The sequence below is a fragment of the Epinephelus lanceolatus genome, chromosome 8, assembly GCF_041903045.1.
Source record: "Epinephelus lanceolatus isolate andai-2023 chromosome 8, ASM4190304v1, whole genome shotgun sequence".
NCBI lineage: Eukaryota > Metazoa > Chordata > Actinopteri > Perciformes > Serranidae > Epinephelus > Epinephelus lanceolatus.
In genome coordinates, this window is record NC_135741.1 from 28,531,833 (window position 1) to 28,546,774 (window position 14,942).

At 42.4% G+C, this 14,942-nt stretch overlaps 1 protein-coding gene across 2 annotated transcripts in view; it reads left to right on the plus strand.

Annotated features, from left to right (window-relative positions):
* LOC117257647 (forkhead box protein J3-like) overlaps positions 1 to 14,942 on the plus strand; it is a 91,508-nt gene that overhangs the window by 37,877 nt on the left and 38,689 nt on the right. For both annotated transcript variants that reach the window (XM_033627885.2, XM_033627888.2), the window contains exons 4-5: positions 4,328 to 4,402; positions 8,778 to 8,861. In XM_033627885.2, coding sequence (XP_033483776.2) covers positions 4,328 to 4,402; positions 8,778 to 8,861 — 159 coding nt within the window. The remainder of the gene's footprint in view (positions 1 to 4,327; positions 4,403 to 8,777; positions 8,862 to 14,942) is intronic.

Here is a 14,942-nt window from a genome sequence, read left to right on the forward strand (position 1 = left end):
ATATGCCAAACTGTTGACACTGATCATTTAGGATATAAGGAAATTAATGTGAAAACATGCGTTGTTAGGTCTCCTGGCATTTTGATTGGTTTGGGTTAAAGTGTGGATCACCAATTATAAGGGACACACTGATGAGGAAAACATGCTTCCCAAACGATCCTAGAAAGTAACACTGTAAGGGGACAGCTTATTACGCCACACAGCAGAGAAAACTTTTAGCAGACTTAATGACATGAACAAATTAAGGCCGATTTTTAATGTCAGCACTGGTAACTTTTCGCTACCCAGACCAGCCCCAACAGAGAACACACACAGGCGCCTGAAAGTGAAAAGTGCCAGAGTGTGCAAAGTCTGAAATACACAGGGTTGTGCAGACATTGCAAGTAGTGCACAGGTGTGCAAAAACTGCTTGGGTAATAAAAAGAAAATAGTGTGTAAATAAACAGGCAGTAGATAGAGGTTAGCAAAGTTAGACGGGCTGGCTGCTGAAGTGACGATCAGACTCGATGTTAATGATCCAACGCCACCTCCCACAGGAAAGTTTTCGGAACAGATGGTTGCCTTTGTGTGCCGAGCCGGTGGCAGTCCTCCTTGCCTTTTTCATCACCCGACTGTCACGCGTTTCCTTGATGGACGGCCGCGTACAGCCAGTGACCCGCTAAGTAGAGCAGCCGAAACTGCTGGAGCTTTTCTCCAGGAGCAGAAGGGGGCAAGGCGGAGGTGGACCGGGCTGTTATGGTATGCTAGAGACAGAGAGAGAAGGTGGTTATTGTAGGAGAAAGGAAGCTGGTGTTGAGCAATGAGAGCTCAGGAGAAAGAGCAGAGAAATACCTCCCATCCCTCTGTCTTCCCCCCTCCTCCTCCTCCCCAGTGGTATTAATTAGCAGCAGCAGATGAGTGGAGAAAGGGAGCCTGGAGGGAGAACAGGTTCATGTCAGGTTAGACTGCACTGTTGTGAGCCCCCCTTCCCTCTCTCTCCCTCTTCCTTTACCTCTTTCCACAACACACACACAAACACACACACAGGAGGTGTTACAAACTGTTGAAATGTCAGTTTCCCTTCATTATGGTCAAAACTATGATTTTGTTTTATGCTTAAAAAATGTTCTCGTAGGGCTGCCAACTATTCATTTTAGAAGGTCATAGTCAGGGTCATCCTGAATAGGACTGCATTAAACATTTCAGCAAACCTCTGAAGAAAAGGTTTTATGTGAGTTTAAACATGAGGACATTTTCTATGTGTTACAATGTATTTTGAGATTTCCCCTTTAATTTCATTAAAAACAAACGAAAAGAAACCTGTGCAGTAATATAACTTCAAATTTCAAACTTCCCTGGGAAAGAGTTTAATCATGAGGATATTTTCACTCTGTATTTTGAGGCAATTTCCCCTTTAGTTTTTAACAGGGGCGCCCACTAGCTCACCTGGTTGAGCAGGTGCCCCATGTAAAAAAAAGGCTATGTGCATGCGGCTGCAGGCTCACTCCCAACCCATGGCCCCCTGCTGCACACCACCCCCCATGCAGCCCCATCCAACAAAGGCAAAAAACCTAAAAATATATATATATTTTTTTCAAATCCTAAAAACATACAAAACAAAACAACATACAGTAGTACAGGAATTTTATATGGCCATAGTCAGTGTCATGCTGAACAAGATTATATTGGCATTTGCAGCAGATCTCTGAAGGAAAACTTAATTTATTAAATTTATGAGAATGTAAAAATTAGGACATTTTCATTGTGTTACAATATTCTGACCACCACCCTATTATGGAAACTATTTTATCCAGTTAGGACTTCTTGGTAGTGTATAAATTGTGAGAAATTATTGCTTTAATGTGAGTCTTTGTTTGTCCTTTTTGGCCCCTTTAAGTACCAGTACAAAAACACACAAATGAAAGGGCATGAAAATCTAAGCAGCAGCTGGGTTGACAGGGTTTTCGCAGAGGATGGCTCACTTGACCTCAGTGTTTTATGGTGCTGCTGTTGTGCTGTGTTTATCTGCCTTGTCTGTTTTGTGTGCTGTCAGTGTCCCCATTTCGCGTCACAATACTAAACAGCCTGTAAACAGGGGGTAAAGTAGTTTGAAGTTCTTGCTAGTAGTACCAGCCCAAACTTCACAGCTTCTTATTGTTGCGTCATGCATCTCTGGACATACACATTCAGCTTTTAAAACCCTGTATGTAAACCCTGTAAAACATTTTTTTTTAAGAGTGAAGGTATTTAGTATTTTGGAACATTACACTTTATTAAAGGGAAATATATTATTTAAAATTGAATATTTTTCAATAAGATTTACCAAAATTATGCAAAGCCTTTCCTTTCAAAGTAAGTATTGTAGTATAACCAACAGAAAACCACTGATGTATGAATAGGAGTGGATGTATTGAATATTTTTGTAGCATCTCTTTTCAGCGTGCACCTATGTGTTATGGGCTGGCTGGTGTAGGTACCTTTCATGCGCACCGAGCATGTAGTATTGTGTTCTATTGCGCATAGCATGTAATCTCACGCATGCATATTGGGACCAGAACTGTCCAAAAATCCCACCTTCCAGTTGTGATAACCAATTAAACTTCTGCGATGTCTGTAGTGCCACATTTTTCATAAAGTGCACAGCACATCTCTGCGAGTCCTGCAAACCATCTCTGCAGCTCCACGGAAGCTCTGGGCAAGCTTTTCCACAGGAGTAAAATTTAGATATTATTTGTCCAACTCGGAGGGTGGCTTGTTTTGATGAAAATTAGGCTGTAGCTTGTTGTCTACCTTACTAGCAGCAGACACCTGCTGTTGCCTCTTCCTCATACTGTGTACCGGCACTGAATGTTTTAGTGGAACCCCTGCCTATTAATAAGTTCCTTTATTGTGTGAGTTGACAGCCCTGTAGAGTGTTCATAAGCCTAATTTAACACCCTGTTTTGCTTGAACACGCCCCCTGCTCACATATTAAACATTGCATTTAACCATAGACTAACCGCGAGTAGGGATTAATAACATCTTCTGTACCTGGAGCAGAAGCACACTATCCCAGGAAATTTACTTGTTTTTAAAGTAACTTCAGCTACAGTCAAAAACGCATTGGTCGTATTTGAAGCAACACAACATGGAACAAGGAGAAATGTGCATACACCTAAAGCTAACCGCTTTAGTCTATTAATTGGTGTTAACAATTATGAAGACAAAAGAATGCAATTTATGCCAATCAACTAGTGATGTACAGGTCGATCCACAACCTGAAGGGGATCCTAGAAAATATCACGGATTCAGGTGGGTCAAAAAGTGGCAAAGCATTGTTCCAAAAGTTGTTAATAACTTAAAGAAACATTGTGTGCAATAGTCCACCTTCCATCTTCTCTTCTCCCCTCTCTGTCACTCTCTCTGTCGAACACACACACAGCTTAGAGAGCGCAGCAGAGCTCAGTCCTTGTCTCTTTCCTTGTCTCAGTCCTGACAGTTGTGCTACTATAATGCATAAAGTGGTGTGATACCTATTTTTCCCATTTTCCTGTTAATATATTTCCCTTGAAGTGGGAAATAGTTTGGACGTGTATTCCCGGGATCCTGTGTCCCAGGATTAAACTCTACCCCAGACTGGGACCACTCACACCTCCTCCTCACAGCTCTGACAGATCGTTGCCCAACCCTCCCTCTGTCTTGTCCCTCTGTCTACATTGAATGAGCTTCAACCACCTTTTTTCAGCCGTCAGTTTCAGGTGTGTCTGACGGAATAGTTGCGCTTTAGTTTGGATCAATACCTTTGTCTACATCTGCAGCACAACAGCTCGCAATTCACTCGACATGGTAAACAGTGGAAAGTGGAAGACTGTCTGCTGTACTGTCACTAATGGCCAAAACAGAGGTCCAGAGCCAGACTGTAGCCAGCGTCAGCTTCAGCAGATGCAGCGGAGGCTATGGAGAGTAGCAAGATAATGTGTCTGAGTTGCTGGGATGATGTTGATTTGCCCCAAAGGAAGACTGTACACTACTGCTGCTACTGCTAATTGTGTGTAGAAAATACATTTTTTGATTCTCTTATCCTGTTTTCTTGTGACCTGTCTGGGGGTGCTGACATTTGGTAATGACCCACTGGTATAGAGGACAGAATATCCGGTCTGTCTCTCTCTGGAAAAAGGCAAAGAAGTGCTGTTGCGATGAACACTGGAGCCTGGGACCAGAATCAGTTAATGGTGTAATAAAGTGACTGTAAATGTGATTTACTTATTAAAATCATGGATAAAGTTTTAAGTATTTTTGTCCTGTTTGTTCTCTCCTGCCTTTTCTCTCCCTTCATTCCCCCTCTTTCTCTCTTTGTCTCTCCCTGCAGAATTCTATACGACACAACCTGTCCTTGAACAAGTGTTTTCTCAAAGTGCCTCGCTCCAAAGACGACCCTGGAAAAGTAAGTATTTCCTCAACAATGTAATGCGACTGAAAAGCTCAGCTTGAAATATGGTGCGACACAGAATGAAAATGCAAGCCTATTTCGGCGGGCTTACAAAACGCGGTTTCCTTTTCACGTGTTTAGTCACCCTTGTGCCTCATGTGTGCGCACCCTTGTGCATAAGTGCACCCATAGACTCAAAGTCAGCACTCACCTGTTCTGATTCTTTGTCACACGCATGCCGTGTGTCTGAACTTAAAAGCAATTTGTAGCTCCATAACCGTGTGAATGCCTAATGCTGCTTTCTCTGTTTTCGGCGGCTCTTCCAATATTGATTCTGCCAAGTAATAATGTGGTACAGAGAGTAATGAATAATAAGTATATGTAGGTACACTCCTTCAGATGCAAGGCTGTTCACGCATCTGTTATGCTTTATTAAGCCCCGTTTCGCTCTCTCTCTCTCTCTCTCTCTAGCACACACACACACACACACACACACACACACACACACACACACACACACACACACACAATCAGAGGAAGCTTTGATATGTTCACCATTGCTACGACTGTGGTTAGGAAGCGCAGTTGCACTTCAGCAGTGCCGGTGTGATAACAACAATTTGTCAACTCCTTGTTTGTGCTGAATCGAAGGAATTGCTCAGACGGGGAAAGTATATAATTACAGTTGATCACTGAAGCTTGGCCTTACATGAGTTTTTAATAAAAAGCTCAAATGTCTGCATTTCAGCTCATCACAGGGTTAATGTGAGAAGTAATCCACCACTTTTACAAAAACTAACAAGCCAGAACTTTTCATTGAGCGCTCAAAACTCTTTTTGGTTTGGGGGGGGGGAGTTTCTCCAGGCTGCGGGGATTTTGGTGCCATTGAAAAATGAATTAGGGGGAAGAAGGTTTAAATAATTCAAACAAAATCCTTGGGCTTGAGTGGAGGCCTATAGTCTGCAAAGACACAAAGAGAGCGGCTCCCCCCTGATTAGCCTGACTTGGACCTGACCAGCACCTTAATTCACACCGTGGATCGAAGTGGTCGATACCTCGGCATGGGGAGAGGGCGGGGGTCTTCGGTGTAGAGAGAAGTTGAATGTACAAGCTCTGTTTGAAGCCATAGAGAGAGGGGAGAAGCTAAATCATGCATGTGCTAACGTTAATTGGCTGTGTACTGTTCACTGATGTGGGACTGAGAGACAGGGGGAGGAGAAGAGGCAAGGATGGGGGAGTGCGGGTGGGGTGAGATGTTCAGAGACAAGCCGTGTGTGTGTGTGTGTGTGTGTGTGTGTGTGTGTGTGTGTGTGTGTGTGTGTGTGTGTGTGTGTGGCCTAGATGAACCTCCTGAATTCTGTCTGCAGCTTTGGACCTCCCTGGGAGAGAAGAGGAAAAATGAAAAGGGGGAAAAAACAGACCAGGAGGAAATCAAGGACCTAAAAGCAACTGATTTCCTCCTCTCTCATTGATTGTCTTTATTTTGGAGTCCGCTGTGATTTAACATCGTGTATCAAAAGGATTGTTGTGGATTTTCTGGGGAAACGAAGCAGGAGCATGCACCAAACTGTAGGAAATCTAAACCCAGAGAAAACTGATTGGATACAGACCTGGAATAATAACAGATACATTGCTGTTATGGGATGCAAGAGAGAGCCATCTACTGCACTTTTATTCTCTCTTCTGTTCAGTGACACTTGTTTCCTCCATTAGAGGGACTGAGAGAGTTTTACTAAGATGGAGTAAGAAACATAATTGCATCCACAATAGGAGGAAATACATCAGAAACAAATGGGAAAGTTGTAAAGAATGGGATCGGTTCTAGCCAACACAATAAATGACGAATAATAGATACATGTTTTAATGAACAATATAATATGTGTTCAGATCTACCCTCAAATGAGTGCAGATGAGAGAAATGGTGAAACAGCACAGCTAAGTCATTACTTACTTAATAATTTAATGGCTGACATTGTTTCCTCATATAAATATTTGTGGGTTTATATTGACATGAAATTGAACTGGTCAGACACGGTCGGGGGGGTTTCCAAATGAAATTCAAGTCCTTTGGGGCCAGTAAGAAGCCTTTAAATGTTTTATTAATGTTTAAATGTGGCCAGTTTTGTTTCATACTGTTGTAAGTTGGGGTAATAGCAAGAGCAGGTTAACAAGTTTATTAAAGGTATACTATGCAGGATTTTCCTAAAAACCAGTGTATAGACTGATACAGAAGTAATCCATTTGAATCATTACTTTTGACCTGTATTTCCTTATTTCCTTTGTTTGGGATGATTATGGGGCATGTACCCCCACAGAGCTGTGTGAGGTGAGGATCAGGCTTTTTAAAAAGGTAGCGACCAGGTACCAGACTGAAAGGCATTTAAGAGACACAGCACGTAAAAAACAGAAATATATTTAGGCAAGACGCCGAATGAGGGTGAATCTGGGGTTGGCTTTTCCTTTAACATTCACTGGTGACCGACAATCCTGCATTGTATTCCTTAAAGTAGGCTGGATCTGTAACTGGTTTTACTGGTGATTACAGTTTTCAGAGTATTGTAAGGGATTATGAATTCATATTAGGTGATTGGGGGGTTGCAGGCAAAGAGCCTCTGCAGGTGGGTCCTGGATGACCAGGGGAAAAATAGGAAGTAAAATAAAGTTGGAAAATGATTTATGTAAAGAAAATATACAAGAGTTGTCTGATGCTATCATGCTGACCTCTATTTTTACCGAAATTCAACATGGATCCTTTTTTATTAGTTTCAATTTCAATTTTATTTCTAAAGCCCGATATCACAAATCTCAATTTGCCTCAGAGGCTTTACAGCATACGACATCCCTCTGTCCTTGAACCCTCACTGCAGATAAGATAAAACTCCCCCCCAAAAAACCTTTTAATGGGGAAAAAGGTAGAAACTTCAGGGAGAGCAACCGAGGAGGGATCCCTCATCCAGGACAGACAGACATGTATTAGATGTGTGTACAGATCAACATAATAAGTGTACAGTGATCTATATGGCAAAATAATACATTAAGAGAGGGAGACAGTGAGATATGCACGCAAACTTTAATGACAGTAGCTACAATAACATTGATTTTAGTAATGGTGTTATAATAATTATAAGATTTTGGTAATTTATATGCTATATGATAGTATATGTATGTAACAATAATACTCATGTATTATAATAATAGTAGAAATATGACTAATAAAAATAAGAGTAATAGGCATCAGGCAGGACCATGGCAGCAGCTCAACCACGAGACACGATCCAGGCGTAGCTGCGATTCGAGGGAACCCAGTTGTTGTTAATGACTGATAATGACTGCTAAAAATTGTGGGGAGGGGTGGCATCAACTTTTCTTCGGCTTCTGAAGGGAACATTACAGAACAAGTTTGAAAACCACTGCATTACAGTTACTTGCTCTATTACTTTGACATTTGGGGGTCAGCTTGCTGTCTTACGATGAGTTAGATACAAGGTTGATATCAGTTTCACCTCTGTACGTTCAGTCCATGACGACTGACGTGTGGGGAGGCAGTTAGCCTCGACCAAAAGAAAAGAAATGTGTTCTCAGGTGGTTTGCTAATGTTGGCTACGGGTGAACCTTCAGTCAGAAATGGGTTTTGTTGACAGTTCCAGCATGTGTGAAGCCTGCAGCATTACTGTGGGCTTCACTGGATTGGATACGGGGGTGCCGCAACTTTACAGGAAGGAATAGTTTCGATTTTTTAAATTGGGTTCTATGAAGTACCTCCATAGTCAGTGTATTATCTACAGTGGAAGACAGTCAGTACACCCATAGTTTGGAGAAGCAGGCAGTAGCATTGACACAAAGCTAAGCAGTGTACTGCTGTGGGCGGGGTGGCAGCAAAATGTATTTTAGCCACATGAAAAAATCAATATCATTTTGTGTACGCTATATTTAGAATATAATAGACAGCTCTTTCTGACAGGGAAGTGAGCTGAAAGTGAACAGTGGTTTACCTTGCACAATATGGGAGTTGCTGGTCTCCTGCTGCCTCTATCGCTTAGTTTGTTTGTGTTATCGTGTGACTTTGGTTTATCATAATTAACTTATGATGAGTATCTTTATGCTTGATACTCAAGGTAAAGGTAAAAACACTAGTAAAACTCGATTTTGGTACTTTTACTTATAATGGAATATTATATAATTTCCCCCCATGTGGTGTTGCTATTTTTATTGAAAGTGATTATTTGATGACTTTTCCACCACTGACTCCTAATTAAGGCAAGATAAGAAAGAATATGAAAGTGTAACTCAACTAACAGAGCATCAAAAGCAGCGGAGAGATGCACAAACAGTGCATCTTTCATCAAACACACAAGACTTAACTCTTTGTTTTATTTGCGTCAATCTCCAGGGTTCCTACTGGGCCATAGACACCAATCCTAAAGAAGACACAGTACCCAGCAGGCCAAAGAAGAGACCGCGCTCTGGAGAGAGGGTGGGTACTTTAACCAGGTCTTATAAAATTCTCCTTGAGCTTGTTTTAAAAACCTTATGATGTGGCATTTTACCACTCAGTTGGTATTCATTGCCACAGATGTCTTCAAAGTAAGTAAAGACTTTAAACTCTTCTTATGTGAGGTTTGTGCTGCCACAAAACAATAATCTCACCTTCCTTTGTTAGTAACCAGTTTCTTAAATTATTTCTTTGTACGAGTTCAAGCTCACTGTCATCAAAGTGGCAAATGATGTTAGTGTGAGGAGGCAGCATGAGCAGAGAGAAAAGAGACTGAGGGAAAAAGCTGCTCTGGTCATCTGAGATGCAACAGAAATGTTTGTGTGGGAACAGACTTTCAGTCTTTTCCCTTTTATGCCTCCATGACAGTGATAGCTGTGACCGGAGGTGTCATGTTTTAGAGTTGACTGTCAGTCTGTCCGTTCTTGTGTACGTACATCTGATTCTCGTGAACACGATATTTTGAGATATCTTCAATTTGGCACAAACGCCTACTTGGACTCAGTGATGAACTGATAAGATTTTGATGGTCAAAGGTCACTGTGACATCATAAAAGTGTTTTTGGCCGTAGCTCAAGAATCCACACACTCATTGTAACATAATTTCACACAAAATCTGTCCTGATTGTATAGATCTTCTGTGCCGCTGTGGGGAAGATGTGTGTGAAACATCCACAGACATGGATATAAATTGTAACTGCAACTTGACTGGTTAGTGGAGGCGTAAAACCGCAAGGCAGTAATTCTAGTTTTTTGCTAAAATGATGCCAGGATAGACCAGCAGGCAAACAAAGTGCCTTTAAAACAAAAACCTATCAGCTCTGTGGGGCAGGATGACACGTTTTTAGCAATTTCTTGACCATAGGCTCATGCTGCACCTGCATCACAGTTGGAAAAAGGTCTGAGATTATCAGTTCTGATTATTTAGGTGACCTACATCTGACATCAGTGTAAACAAATCTCTGCCCTGAAACACTTCACATGCAACAAATAACATCACACACATGTGCATTGAAACAATAATAATGAACGCTACCTTTGCAAAACAGGTGTTTGGGGAAACATGAATGACATAGCGGAGCAAGCATTATCTTCTGAGTGATGGCCGCAGTAGGAGGGTCTGATGACGTTATTCTGCATATTAAGTAGCCATGTGCTTCTGTTTGGGAGTGAGTAGAGTATTTTTGGAGAAATGGCCTTTAAAGCAATGGGCATTTGTTTGTAGAATAACAGGCTGTTGAACAAATGAGCTTCCGGTCCACTTATTCTATCAGCGGCTATTGCTGGTACTTGTGTTGAAAGAGAGAGGGTGTGGGAGAGGAGTCAGAAGAGGTGGGCCGTGATGTCGAGGGTATCACTGATGAACAGTTCTTCCAAACCTTAGGATGTTCAGGGCTACATTCCAACATATCTTGGCCTCTCACGACAATGTAGTCATGGCATGTAGGCAAGCTGTCTCTGTCGGAGAGTGTCTGGCAGTCAGGCTCTATTGACCGGCGACTGGGGCAGCCTACCGCAGCAGTGGTACGGCTATGGCAGCCTTCTGTAGTTTCAGTGGACCGCTTCAGTGCTGTATATTGAGTGATCTGCGCAAGTATGATGTGGAAAAAAAATATGAATGTATGAGAAAAACACACATGAATTCCAAGATGACTTTTCTAACAGAGGTCACATGGCCATTGATCGGATATGTATTGGATTAAGGACCACATATGAAAGTGGCCCAGATCTGAGCCTAAGGCTAAGACAGTGAGCCCAAGGCTACCCTCACATTACAAGCAAGTATGGATTTTTTTTGCTCTCATGTTACCCAGATTTGAACAAAAAAAAAACAGATTTTTTCAAATCAGCTCTGGGACACTTTTATATGTGGTCCTAAATCTGATACATATTCAATCACTGGCCATCCGAATGCTACGAGAGCAGTCACATCAGAATTCATGCGGGCTTTGTTCACATACTTAAGAGGTTTTTCACATTTAACCTCCTTGCGCAGGAGCAGATTACTCAACCATACAGTGTTGGAGCGGTCCATTTGAACTGCAGAAAGCTGTTGTAGCCACACCACTGCCCCAGTTGCCAGCCAATAGCTCCAACTGCCAAGACACTTTCTGATAGGGACAGCTTGCCTACATGCCATGACAGCGTTGTCATGAAGAGATACTGGACAGAAGCCCGAGACATCCTAAGTTTTGGAGGGAATTGTTCTTCTGTGAAACTCTCCTCCTGATTCCTCTATCGGCCGCACCCACACAGCTCTCACCACGGAACTACCAGCTGTAGCTGCTAATAGAACCAGTGGACCGAAAGCTCATCTGTTTTCTGGGGAAAAAACTTCCACCTCTTCAAAGGGACATTTCTCCGACACGCTCTCCCAAACAGAGGCACATGGCTACTTATAATGCAAAATAAAGTGGTGATCGTTGGGAAGATGATCCTTGCACTGCTATGTCATTCATTTCCCCCCCAGGATGCATGTTTCGGAAATGTGACATTTTCTGTTGTTGTTCCAACGTGCATGTGTGACGATAATGGTTGCATGTTTGACGTTTCAGAGCAGAGAGCCATACACATTGATGTCAGATATGAGTCACTTCAAACATGAATGTGAGAATTCTTTGCAGAAAGATCAGATCTGGGTAATGTGAACATAGCCTAAGTTACCTGCCTGACTGTGGTCCAAATAAATCTCTCTCGCTGCATGTTGTGCTTGTTTAATCATACCAGGAACAGATTTGGTTGGACTTTGAATAGGATCATGTAATTATTACTCTCAAGACCTCAATTACATCATGCACCTTTTTGCTTGGCTGGTTGGAACAGACAGGGTTATCCTTGACACCAGATTTGCTTTGTGCCATTTGATTGATATTGACCCACCTATTACTGGGCCTCTCCTGCTGGAGAAAGCCAGAAAACGTGCCTGTGTCTGATAGAAATGCCCTGTCTCCAGCACATGTGCCATTTTCAATGTGCCATGTGCCGTAAGAGAATCAGAGCCTCAAAGAAACAATGTCATGATCGTATAAGGTGCATACATGTTAACCACACGGCTCCTGGATTTTTCAGTTGTTGAGTTGCCACAGAAACAGCAGGAACAAGCTGGAGGATAGATGTGAGAACACAGAAGTAGGAATGAAAATTGGTTTTGGGAAATTGATTGACAGCGGCCGAGGCTATAAATATATGTAACCCTGCGTCAACCAAGCAGAATGCGGCTGGTGTTCAATCAGCAACCTGAGGATCTGAATACAAAAGCAGTGAGCTCCATGATGTATTGCAGGTCTTGTATCACCTCCGTCTGCCTACACCTTTGTTGTTTCCACTCTGACTATCTCTGTATGATGCAGCAGTGTGCTACAGCTGATTAGCACACTCATCGCTACTGTTGGTTTAAAGACTGAAATTTCAGCACCACCTCCAAACCAAACTATCACATTAATTACATCATTTCAGAAACAGTTAACAGATGAAAATCTCTTTTGACCATCGGCTCAGCTGAAACTGATCACTCAGAATACAACTGCATCTAGCAGCACACCAACGCTGCTTCTGAAATCGCCTACTTTGCTCTACAAACCCAAAATGTTTACCATCATTCAGCATACTTTTGTGTACATAAACAGTAGTATGCATCTGTTCGGAAACACTGAGCTGTAATTATCACATTACTTCCTGAGAGCCTCCTTGTCGGTTGGAGATGCGTAACCATGGTAACCCAAATCAACCTCAGCTCCACCAGCATCTGCAAGACCTGATGAACGCTTGAAATTTAAGTTTTTTCTTCATGTCTGGAGGAGTAAGGTTACTTCAGCTGTAACCAAATGCATACCACAGGCGAACTGGTTGTGTATGTCACAGGCATGTTCGTCACCAGATTATACTTTCATTAGCTAAATGCCAACATGCTGATGTTTAGCAGGTAAAATGTTTATGTGTGTACCAAACTTTCTGGCATGCCATCCAAATAGTTTTTGAGATATAACAGTCTTGATCAAAGTGGTGGAGCGACTGATTCCTGGAGCCCCGCTACTAGCATGGTCAACAACAAGCCCGAACTACATTAAACCCATAACAGATCTCAAGAAGCATGTAATATGTCATCCATCTGTCGAGGTTCCTCCAGCTTAAGACCAGTTATATTTAAGACTTTTTACAATTTTTTTAATGCCACTCAGAACGAAATTTAAGATCAATTTTACAGTTAGGGACAATTTTGCCCAAATATATATTGTAAGATTACGATACATGGTAGAAACGAGAGTAGAACAGATCTGTGGTTTTTGGTTTTCGTGGTGATTTTGTGTTTCTCACTCTGACTTCATTTCCATCATGCTGAGCTTGAAATTTTTTTTGCGTAAAATACACAGAGCCTCGTATGAACTGCTTTGCACCAGTTTCAGCCATACCCCAAAGTCTTGGTTAAATAGCCACCATAGGTTGAATTTGTACTTCCCAATGTCGTCTAGGGTACAGAGACAGCTAGCTAACAGTAGACAGTAGATTGTCTGCTCTGAGCATCCTGGCTGCAAACAAAATATGAGTGTTGTCGCTGCTCCTATGATAAGTATTGATAACATATGCGAGGCTTCAGGTAGCATGACAGTCCTCCGCTCAACCAAGGTTAAGCAGCCAACTGAACAACTGCCATAAAGTGGAGCTTTAATTTGAGTATGCAGGTATATTTTGTTTATTGTAGCATGCTGTAGATCTTTGTATCCAGCTGCTTGACCCACTGGGGTTTTTCTGAATGTACACCTGACTATGTTAGTTGTTGCATTAAAGAAGACCTGCAGAGTCTTTCATCATGTTGTAGCACAGCTGGTCAGCCTCTCCCCCCCATCCTCCGTCTCCGTCACTGTTTGTGTATCTTGATCATTATCTTTCTGTGCGTCTGTTTGTCTGCCACTCTTTTCTCTGTCTCTACCTCTCTGCCTGTATCGCTGCTTTAGCCTCCTCCTCTCCAGGGAACCCAGGCAGGCGTGGAGCGGCAAAGTGCACAATCACAGTTGCTCATTGGAGGAAGAATTGAGGTAAAAAAGAGAGAGAGGGGAGGGGGGGTGGGGTTAAAAAAAGGGGGGGGAACAATAAAAAGAAATGTGAAAGAACGGATGCCGAAAAAAAGAGAAAAAGACATCAAGGTAGAGGGAGCAGAGAGGGAAAATCAAGCTGCAAGGGGGAAAGGGAAAAAAGTAAGAGGAGTAAGATGGAGAGGAGGGAGGAGGGAGAGTATTCTAGGCTTGTGTTCCAGTTAATTACCACAGAAGGCCCCGGGGCTGCCGTTAGACATATTTTCTTCACCGTTTTTTTTTTTTTTTATTACAAACATTAATTAATTCAGAGCCTTGTCATCTCGTCTTACATGGATGGGCCCTTCGACCCCTTTTCTTACGCCTCACTTGCACCGCTGGCAGACACACTGTGGGCTGTCACATGGGCTAAAGAGAAACAGGGAGGTTTTAAGTGCTAAGATTTATAGCAGTGTTACCGTCTGAAAAAAAAAAAAGTGGGCTAAATATGTCGTACTGTTTTCACTGGGGTTTTGTTGCACCTAGGCTACACAGTCAAAGTCTTTAAAGTCTCCTGATGACAGCGGCTGTGCAAATGAAAAGATTTGAAGTTGGCAGCAAGGCTAAACGTCAGCTGCATAAATGCATTGTATAAATGTGTAGACAGGCAGTGTACACTTAGTTTAGTGGCTGCGTCTCCGGTGCCCTCAGCATAATCACTCTCTTTCATTTCCTGTACGCTGCTCTGTCTGCGTGTCTGTCTGTCCGTCACCGCTCAATTATCTCTCCACCTATTCTTCCCTTTCGCTCCCCTTCTTCCACAAGCCTTCCTCACTCCTCTCTTCACCTCTCTGTTGTCTTCTTTTTAAGTGCCTCCACCAGGGAGCCGACAACCCGTTTCACTGGGAGTTTATCATAAATTAAAGATTGCATTGTTACCAACCAATCCTCTTACTGTAAGCAGTTTGGGAAGGCAGGCAAGCTGTCTTGAACCCTGAAAGGAGTCAGACAAGGAAAAAAAAATATTGTCCTCATTTTTATTTTTTATTTTTTC